Source organism: Labrus mixtus, chromosome 19 (genome assembly GCF_963584025.1).
Source record: "Labrus mixtus chromosome 19, fLabMix1.1, whole genome shotgun sequence".
Taxonomy (NCBI): domain Eukaryota; kingdom Metazoa; phylum Chordata; class Actinopteri; order Labriformes; family Labridae; genus Labrus; species Labrus mixtus.
The window spans coordinates 14,770,377-14,781,089 of record NC_083630.1 but is presented as its reverse complement, the minus strand read 5'-3'; the positions used below and the strand labels follow the sequence as shown (position 1 = coordinate 14,781,089).

Below are 10,713 nucleotides of genomic sequence, written 5' to 3'. Positions count from 1 at the left end.
GAGTCTCTGACAAAGGCACAAAAAGAGAATTATAAAAACCTGAGGCCAGATAATCGATATCTTCAGAACCAACTTGAGAACGCTAAGCTGACTATCTTCAACAAGAATAAGCTGTTAGAAAAGCAAACAATGGAAATAGGTAGTAAGCAGCAAACAATAGAGAGGCTTTACTTTGAGTTAGGAGATTTTAGGGACAAGGAGACCAGGCTACAGGAGTCAGTCTGTGTAAACACAGAGATAAAGAAGGAACTGGACCGGGTCTCAAATCTTTTGTCTGATGAAAAAAAGACAGTAGAGGAAAGAGACACTTACATAAGAAGTCTGGAAGAGGAGAAGTTTGCTTTAACTCAGGAGAATCAACATATGAATGATGAGATTGTAAATCATGGATCTATCATTCAAAATCTTAGGGAGGAAGTGCAGCAACTCAAGTGTCAACTACTAGAAGTGCAAGAAGTCAATAGGAATAATGAGCTGACTCTGGAGGAAAAAGACACCTTAATAAGAAATCAGGAACAGGAAAGGTTAGCTTTTATTGAGGAGAAAAAATGTATGAACGATGAGCTAAAACACCATGAATCTATTAATGATAATATTAGTAAAGCGGTCCAGGAACTCAAGTGTATGCTAGGAGAAGCGCAGGAAGTCTGTAGAAAAAATGAAATGACCTTGGAGGAAAGAGAAACTTCCATAAAAACTCTAGAAGAGGAGAAGTTATTTTTAAGTGAGGAAGGTAAATGTATGAAGGAAGAGCTTGAAGGACTCAATGAACAGGTTCATTCACTTGAGGATCAACTGCGAGAAGCACAGGAAGTCAACAGGAATAATGACCTGATGACTTTGGAGGTAAGAGACACCTTTATAAAAAGTCAGGAACAGGAGATCGCTTTAATTGAGGACAATAATCGTATGATTGATGAGTTTAAACACTGTGAATCTATTAATGAAAGTCTTACTAAAGAAGTGCAGGAACTCAGGTTTCTACTAGGAGAAGCGCAGGAAGTCAACAGGAAAAATTACCTGATGACTTTGGAGGAAAGAGACACTTCCATTAGAGGTCTAGAAGAGGAGAAGTTATTTTTAAGAGAGGAGAATAAACGCATGAAGGAAGAGCATGAAGATCTTAATGAACAGATGCAATCTCTTGGGAATCGACTTGAAGAAACACAGGAAGTCAACAGGAATAATGACCTGATGACTTTGGAGGAAAGAGACACCTTTATAAAAAGTCAGGTACAGGAGAAGTTAGCTTTTATTGAAGAGAAAAAACGTATGAACGATGAGCTTAAACACCATGAATCTATTAATGAAAGTCTTACTAAAGAAGTGCAGGAACTCAAGTGTATGCTAGGAGAAGCGCAGGAAGTCTATAGAAAAAATGAGTTGACTTTGGAGGAAAGAGAAACTTCCATAAAAACTCTAGAAGAGAAGTTATTTTTTAGTGAGGAGGGTAAATGTATGAAGGACTCAAATCTTTTGTCTGATGAAAAAAAGACATTGGAGGAAAGAGACAGTTACATAAGAAGTCTGGAAGAAGAGAAGTTTGCTTTAACTCAGGAGAATCAACATATGAATGATGAGATTGTAAATCATGGATCTATCATTCAAAATCTTAGGGAGGAAGTGCAGCAACTCAAGTGTCAACTACTAGAAGTGCAAGAAGTCAATAGGAATAATGAGCTGACTCTGGAGGAAAAAGACACCTTTATAAGAAATCAGGAACAGGAAAAGTTAGCTTTTATTGAGGAGAAAAAATGTATGAACGATGAGCTAAAACACCATGAATCTATTAATGATAATATTAGTAAACAGATGCAGGAACTCAAGTGTATGCTAGGAGAAGCGCAGGAAGTCTGTAGAAAAAATGAAATGACCTTGGAGGAAAGAGAAACTTCCATAAAAACTCTAGAAGAGGAGAAGTTATTTATAAGTGAGAAGGGTAAATGTATGAAGGAAGAGCTTGAAGGACTCAATGAACAGGTTCATTCACTTGAGGATCAACTGCGAGAAGCACAGGAAGTCAACAGGAATAATGACCTGATGACTTTGGAGGAAAGAGACGCCTTCATAAAAAATCAGGAACAGGAGAAGATTGCTTTAATTGAGGAGAATTATCGTATGATTGATGAGTTTAAACACCGTGAATCTATTCATGAAAGTCTTAGGATAGAAGTGCAAGAACTCCAGTGTCAACTAAGAGAAGCACAGGAAGTCAACAGGAAAAATACTGAGATGACCTTGGAGGAAAGAGACACTTCTATAAAAACTCTAGAAGAGGCAAAGTTATTTTTAAGCGAGGAGAATCAAAGTATGAAGGAAGAGCTTGAACTTCTTCATGAACAGGTTAATTCTCTTGAGGTTCAACTAAAAATCACGCGGGTAGTTCACAGGGATCATGACGAGATGATACAAAATCTGGACTGTGCAGAATCTTTGAATGAAAGAAATCAGGCAAAGATACAAAATTTGAAGCAGGCATTGTCTGATCTCCAGAAAGAAACAGAGCTTCTTAATGACAACAATGATATCCTTGAAAATGAGCGGGAGCAACTTGAGTCACTGGCCAATGGACAGAAAGATGAAATTAAACATCTGAAGTCGGCTTTACAGGAACATCAGTCCCAACTGGAGGATGCTGAGCAGTCAATCAGGGAGACAAATAGACTAGTTGAAGATCAACAAAGGGAAAATAATTTTAAGCAGCAAACAATAGATGAGCTCAACACCCACAATACAGATTTTAAGAAACGTATCCACGACCTTAAACAACAATCTGAAACGAGACAGGAGGAGAATTTAGCTGGCAGAGTCAATTTAGCAGAGTTGTGTAGGAATGCTGAAGAGGGTAGACTTGGTTCACCTCAGGAGACTCCTGCTGATGAGAATCATACTACAAGTTTGTTGATTCGCTGTGGTAAAGGTGTACTGAAAGCAGGTATGTACGTTGGTATTGCCTCTGCATGTGTGCTTATTGCAATGGGTTTCCTGTCCAGGGCAATGGAAGCTAATTGTAATTCAAACCCTCACTGCGAAATGTTTGACTCTACCTCCACCCTGATGGAGCCCTTCCTCAACGTAAACAACAGAGGGCGACCATTCTAAACAAGACATTGAACATAGTCCTTATTTGTATCTGTTAATGTGAGGGCAGAATGGTGGTGCAGAAGCCACCTCACAGGAAGCAGCTTTCTGTATGGAGTTTGTATGTTCTCCCAATGTCAGTGTGTGTACAAAAGGCAGTCAAACCCGCGATGGATAATTGCTGCACGCACCTGAAAGTCTGAGCGAGCGGGCGCGCGCTGGATGTTCAGAGCGGGAACGCGCAGCAGAGGAAAGGAGAGTGAAGCGAGGATGAAGAGAGGAACGGCCCAATTAGAAAACTCAAGTACCAGTAGAGGTGTGCGTGCGTCCTAGAGACCTGTAAGTTGTGTGTTATAAGTACAGTTATTCTGTGGTTGTATTAGTTTTAACCTTATTTGTAGATTTGGGTAGTTTGTTTCTGGAATTGCTAGCTGGGATACTCGCTAGCTTAATACACGTGACCGAAGTGAATAATTAACCCATTGGTTTATTGAGTGTACATTACATTATAGTCTGTTGGAGATTTATATATTTTAGTTTAAGTAAATGCAGAACAAGATTGTATGCAATGCATAATAACTAAGCTTTTGTGATATATCTTTTCACAGAACCACTCACATTAGGTCAATATGTATGAATGTGAATGTTGTTCAAGACGAGATGAGCTTGTGTTGGTTAAAAAGTATAGATAATGGATGTACAAATGCATTTAAATGAGTGTCAAAATTAGATGATTAAAATCAGAGACTACTTGGTATTTAACATAGAACGTTAACAAAAGGCTGTTTTCTAAAGTCCCCATCAAACAGAACTTAAGTATCAAACTTAAAGTGGGCTGCTAATTATTTTAGAAAACCTAGTTCAAGGCAGTGGATTGAAACATTGAGAATAACTATATATAAATAATAATTTTTTATCCTGATAGTCTTTTTTGCCTTTGTAGCTGATGAATAGGCATCAATATTAACTCCTGTCTGTTTAATAACAAGCCAAAAACTTTGATCTAAAACAAATGTTTATGCATTAAAATCGTGAACACTGCATGTGCTGACAGGATGTTCAGACATTCAAATCAATCTAGGTAATCACATTTGTAATATAATATAATAAAAAACTTCTATAATAAATCCAGATTGTATTTAATTATGTATGAACAAATGACTTCATGCTTCACACATGCAGAAAACTCCTGAAATTTAGGACATTTTTCAGGTGAGCAGCATTTGTGAACACAAATGGACGATTTATTTTTATTGTGATACATAAGTAATGAGTCCTTATCATCTTACATGAGCAGACAAGGCAAACCAGCCCTCTCGCTCTCTCTGTTTCTCCATCTGAAAATCAAGATGTATTTAGATGTAAGAAAGGTGGTAAAAGTTTGCTGAAACCTTTAAACTTCCATTAAATCATTTCTTTATGCGTTTGCTTACTTCTGCTTTGTCGTCTCTTGCATCTCCTCCAGGACTGTAAGATAACCCTTCAGAGCCAGCAGATCTGAATTACATAAATGATAACGTAATACGATTATTATGGCATGTTTTTATGTTAGTGTAACAGTCAGCTTTGTGCTGACTGGATCTGAAATAATTATGTCAATACATTTTTTATCTAAAAAAAGGTGAAATCAGATTAATTGTTAATTGTAAATTGTTTTATAAGAAACCAAGGTTGTTAAATATTGTGCTGCTTATGATCAAAATCCACAATGCATTATGGGAAATAAGTGTCATGTCAAGGAACACCACTCTCATCTGAGAGAGCAACTTACCGTCTACCCACACCACTAGTCTGGGACAGGAGCTCCTGTGCAGTCAACAGCATGGATTCCTCTGGACTTCCCACTCGTTCAGCTGAGAACAATGTGATACAATGTTGTTGTTTATTTTACAGTGAAAGGAAACAAATTAATCAGACAGACTGAACATACCTGCTGAATGTGGACTGATGGCAGAACGGGGGATGGGGGAACCGGAGGATGAAACTTTAGATGAAACACTTTGTTTCTGTTGATTGATGAGCTCTAGCAGGCGACCCCTCGCTGCTGCACTTTGTCTGTTCAGCTCCAGGAGGCGCTGTTCCACACTGCTTGCATAAAGGGAGCTTGGTGATGTTGTCTGAAAAAAGAAAGAGAAAAACATGTTTTAAAATTTACTCGGGCAGAAGTTATTTTATTCACCACTCTCTCCAAATCTCACATTTTAACTGCATTTAATTATCTATACTAGAAAGACCAAAGGCCAAATTGGTCACTGCTGTCTGAACTCACATTGACTTTTTGTCTAGAAAATATTTTTGACACATTTCAAAGATAAAAGGAAGTTTTATGTTTCAAGTGCATGAGGAAAATGTAAAGCTCCTGTGAGGAGTTTCTAACTGCTTATTAAACAGACTTAAACTCATACTGATGCCTCTTGGTCACCTATTTCCACGGGGGCACCAATATCAGACACAAAGCGGAAGTTCCTCACAACAATTCTAATTATGACAGAAAAATTCTTGATAAAATGGGAAGCTACCATCAGAGCTCACGTGGGGAGATTACCTGAGTAATTAGCTGCTCCACATCAGCAGCCTGGACATGCCGACTCCCTCTTCCTGTGCTGCTGGAAACTGAGATCCTCCTCTCCCTAACACTTACAGTGTCACTGCTGCTCTCAGGGGATCTTCTGACCCCTGAACCGAGGCTCTTAGCCTGGCTAAGCTGGGCCTTGATCAAGTTGTTCTGTTTACTAAGCAGAGTGATCTCTGCGAGAATTACCTCTGGAGAGAGGCGCGAGTTGAGAGCATCGGTGGTTGTTAATGAAGTAGTAGAGGGAAGGCTGGGGAGAGGAAGGCTTGCGAGACTGGAGGATGAGCTGTGGACCTGGAGGTCCTCACAGGAACGCACGGTGTCTAAAGGAGGAATCTTCTGGTGCAGCCGTACTGAATGAGTCAATGAAAAAAAGGGTATAAGGCACAAGACCTAAATCTGCTAGTATCTATAAAGGGACAAGCATTGTGTTGCACTAGCTATACGCAAGTGCAAATGTAGCCTAGTTTGAACATAATTTCTGATTCAGGACAGACCACTCACAATTTAGGTGTTGCACCATCTCCAGTGGTGGTTCTAGACCATTTCTACTGAGGGGGCCAAACTGGGGCCAGTTGTTTTGTCAGAGGGGAACATTAAACCCAGGTGAAAAATAGACAAAGATGGTCACTTTAAAAAATATATATTATGCCAAATAATAACGCCATCATAAAATACCTCAACATAAAATACCATGATTTATATTTGTTTCAGTAACAGTATTTAATACTAGATTGTGAGTCCGGTTGTTGAGTCAAATACTGTGTATGTGTTATGAGGGGGGGCTCTTCCTTTTAGAGGGGTGGCCACAGGGGGGGACCAAGATCAGTGTTACAGGGGCACTGGCCACTGTTGGCCCCTGCCTAGAACCGCCCATGACCATCTCAGATAGTTCCAATGTAAGCATAAATTACAACTTCATTCACACTCTTAACTCTTAAAGAGGGGGATCAGAGGGTTTTACTGATTTCATAATTTTATGACCGATTTTTTTTTTTTTTTTTTTTTTTAAATGGTTGTAGATTAAGGATGTAATCAATTCAATTCAATTCAAACAACTTTATGAATCTTAGGACTTTTCACCCTAACTTAAGACAGAACTTATACATAGCTGGTGCAACATGCCAAAGGCAGTTACCAGGAAATTGTTGCCAGTTGTCTATCTGTTGAGGGGGGGAGAGCATCACAGCAGGAGAAACAGGCGACTGTAATCGTTCACGATGCTGCTCAGCAACTGGTGCAGACTGGAGAGCTGTTGAGGGCAAAAACAAGTTATTGGCTATTTACTCGGAAATGTTTATACACAAACAATCACACAAAGAAACAGTGTGAACCTGAAGCTTTGACGCTGTAGTCTTGGGGTGGGTCCATGTGAGCCTCCAGTAGACCTAGTCCACCAATCACCAACAACACTGTGTCCAACTTCTGCTCCAGCTCTGCTGTCCGTTGCAGCAACCCCGCCTGAGAGAAACCAAACACAAACTGATTATTAGCCCAGTTTGAATTTGGACAAGAGAGTAGAGTCATCTGGTATACTGTGTTTCACCTGCAGGGTTGCTGCCTCTTCTCTCAGAGTCATCGTCTCAGCAGTGAGAGCATCAATCAGGCCACGCTGCTCTCTTAACTCCTCCTCTAGTCTTCTTCTCTCTTGAGCTTCTTCCTGAGCCTTCTCTTCCCTCTGAGGACAGTTTGGATCAACAGTAGTCATTCAAATGAATGATCATCCAGCAGTTTCAAAGATCAATGCAATACTTAGCTGAAATAGTACATGAATAGGGACACAGGTTCCACATCACAGTGCATGTGATCTATATTAAAGGGGTTACACATGCAAAAACAATTGAATTGCTTGAATTGAATTGAACTGTATATTACACTGCCACCAACATGTACTCATTTAGATTACCTGTTTGAAGAGGTGCACTAAACGTCCCAGAGTGGAGACCAACAACACAGAGAATCCTGTGAGCCCCTGTGTTCTGCTCTGTTTTTGACTCTGTGCTGAAGCTGCTTCAAAGCTGGGACTCAGAGTATCCAAGTCTGCCTCCACCTGACCCAACATAGCCTGCAGCAGACCCAGACCGGACTGATCAGCACTGAGAGAGGCAACAGAGGAGTCATCCAGCTCCAAACTCTGAGATAAACACTTCCTGGTCCTGCCGCAACGACTACTGTTCTTGCCTAAAAGTATAAAAACAGACAATAACACAATTTTTATTTACTCTTGTATATTGCAGTGTTTGGCAGTCTATATAAAATGTTCTCTTGTCCTGGCACTTATTTTGGAGATTCTTGATATTACCTGACTGGTTGAGAGGCAGCTCAGGGTTAAGCACCTGAGAAACCAGAGCTGACGGCTCCTCCTTTCCTTCCTCTGTCTCACTTCGTCTGGACCTGACACGCTTAACAGCCACTGTGGCATTAAGAGCTAGAAAATGATGGGATTATTTCATCAAAACCCAAATATTTTTAAACTGTGATGACTGCATGATAAATGCAGAATTTGCATAATTGAGCTCCGATTTTCATCCTACCTCTTTCATCGGGTGCTCTGCCTGATGTACAGGGGGTCACAGGAACATTATCTCTGTCTGCGTGGTCAGACTTAGGATGATGGACTTTTGGTATCGCTCTACCATGAGACTGTACCTTCATTTTTCGTACATTTGCCCTGCAAAGTACCGTAAATGTTGTGTAACTAAAACTTAAATGTACCCGTCAAAAGGGGCAAAAGTATTTTTTTTCTCTTAGATTTTTTTGATGAGTGCTTGTTTGTGGGCATTATTACCTTCTGATTGCATTATAGTTTGAACTGCCAGCAGGACAGATATCTTCATCACTGTTGTCTTGCTCTGGAGATTCTACTTCGTTAAGAGCCTGAGAGAAAGTTTTTACAAATGTCAATATCTTAACAATGCATAATGCAAAAAAAAAAAAGCAAAACTAGGTTGGAGTACACTTACAGTACAGTAACTTGGGAGTTAAAAAAAATAGAAAGATGAAAACTTGAAAATCACACACACACACACACACACACACACACACACACACACACACACACACACACACACACACACACACACACACACACACACCTGTTGATCCATCATAGACTGGCTCAATAGTGACAGCTGAGTTGGAGGATCTGGTCTCTGGAGCACAGGCAGCGCTGAGTCAATGTCACAGTTTGGAGCCATCGTCACACTGGGGTGCCCTGCAGAAATATATCAACACACAGGTATGCTTTGAAGTGTCCTGAAGACACAATACTGGCAGGGAGCATGAATACATGAATGTGTAGCGGTGACGGAGTCAACGAGAAGCTACCTACCTGTTTGCCTACGAGGAGCATCTCCAAATAAATCTTTGACAACAGCCATGGCTCTGTCAGAGCGAGCTAGCACATCCTGCAGCAGAAGCTGGTCTGAAAACACCTGCAGCAGCAAGACAAGCCGCCGCCAGCAGCAAGGAGGAGTTTGTGAGTGCTTTTTTTTTTTTTTTTTTTTTTTTTTTAAATTTTAACAGGCTTTCCTATATTATCAACAACAGAAAAAACACAAGTATGAAAAGCTGTCAGTTATATAATTAGAATAATGATCATACAAACCTCCCTCATGATGCTGAGGCTGGCTTGGTCCAGAGGTGCAGGGCTGCCAGGGTGTCTGAGACGGCGCTTTAGGGCTTGTTCTCTCAGCTCCCACTGAGCCGCAGCCTTGTTGTGGGACTTGTGAATCTCATGCCGATGGCTCTGAAGCAGAAGCGAGCAATCAGACACGCAGACATGGGCTGATATTATCATTTCAAATGTCTCAGTACTATCAGCCGGGCTCACTACTAAATCGTGTTCAGGTGACACCCTGATGCACTATTGCCAACTCCTAACACTATTGCTGTTGAGATGAAACAGTATATTGCTTTTCAGCTGTACTCTTGTGTCTATAAAACTAAAAGTAGCACAAATAAATAAGCACAAGTCAAACATCTTACCAGCTCTGCAGGGGTCAGCTTGTGCACAGAGAGGTCACTTACAGTGCTCTGAAACCGTCAGAGAGAGAGCTGAAATTACTCATTATCACAGTTGCCTTTTTTTTTTTTTAAGGACAGCACAAGTATAATAACATTAAATAATTAAATTCGACAGGGGAAAGGTTAAAGTACTCACCACCCACTCTTTTTTGGTAGCTGCTGTCTTCTTGGGACGAACAGACTGTTTTCCTTTGGTCTGTTGTTGTGAACGCCCAACTCTAACAAACGACATCTGTTCACAGGAGTTTTAAACCATGTAGTTATCACATTCAAGCCATTAACATCACATTACTTAATTACAAAGTAGAAATGTTTAGGAGTCTGCTTTGGGCTAGCCTTGCTTAACCTAAACTAACAAATAACGTCTTACCAAGCGAGCTAAACGTTAAAACAGCACTTACGTTTTGGGCTAACAATCCCGCTTGAATGGTCTTTCAGGTTTGTTTAAGACTCTGTCACCACAGTTTCTCTTTCCTTGAAGTTGAATGACATCAAAATCACAGCCCCAGTTTGTTGTGAGACAGTTTTTAAACAGTTGCGCGCCACTTCCTGTGCTGTTGCTACGGACACCGCTTCACGACGTGATGCATGATGGGAAATGAAGTAGCCTACAGGCGAGCGAGGAGGCGCTTTCTCTTCTTCTTATGTTGGATTTTATGACGGTAAGCATCCATTCAGCGTTATATTACCGCCATCTGGTGGCTCTTATGATCTTATAGTGCACTAGGCCTATATTTATATAGTCCTCCCTTATGTGGTAGCCTATTTATTTTTCCACCAATTTATAGAAATAGGCTACACGCATGCCAAAAAACGTTTGTTTTTTTTTGTCCAAATAGAGCTTTTTTTTTTTTTTTTTTAAATCATTCTCTGTCTTTACCTGTTCATCTTTCCAATTCATCTTTCCTTTACATACTTTTAACTGCAGCTCTATATGACACTCCCTTTCAGCTCTGATTTTATTCTGTTTATGTTCCTTAATCCTTCCTGGATATTGTGCAGATCCGGTGTGGTGGTTACCCTTGTTGCCTGAT

General features: G+C 40.3%; 1 protein-coding gene across 1 annotated transcript; it reads right to left on the bottom strand.

Moving 5' to 3' along the window:
• Positions 1-4,044: 4,044 nt before the first annotated feature.
• Positions 4,045-10,240, bottom strand: spice1 (spindle and centriole associated protein 1). Its single transcript, XM_061064682.1, has 18 exons — positions 10,081-10,240; positions 9,816-9,911; positions 9,641-9,688; positions 9,261-9,401; positions 8,985-9,087; positions 8,749-8,867; positions 8,442-8,530; positions 8,188-8,324; positions 7,956-8,081; positions 7,560-7,834; positions 7,200-7,331; positions 6,988-7,114; positions 6,792-6,905; positions 5,627-6,006; positions 5,012-5,198; positions 4,853-4,934; positions 4,515-4,578; positions 4,045-4,418 (listed from the first exon to the last, which is right to left on the bottom strand). Exons 2-18 carry the CDS (start codon positions 9,909-9,911, stop codon positions 4,362-4,364), a joined length of 2,277 nt encoding a protein of 758 aa, XP_060920665.1. The 5' UTR covers positions 10,081-10,240; the 3' UTR covers positions 4,045-4,361.
• Between the last annotated feature and the right edge of the window lie 473 nt (positions 10,241-10,713).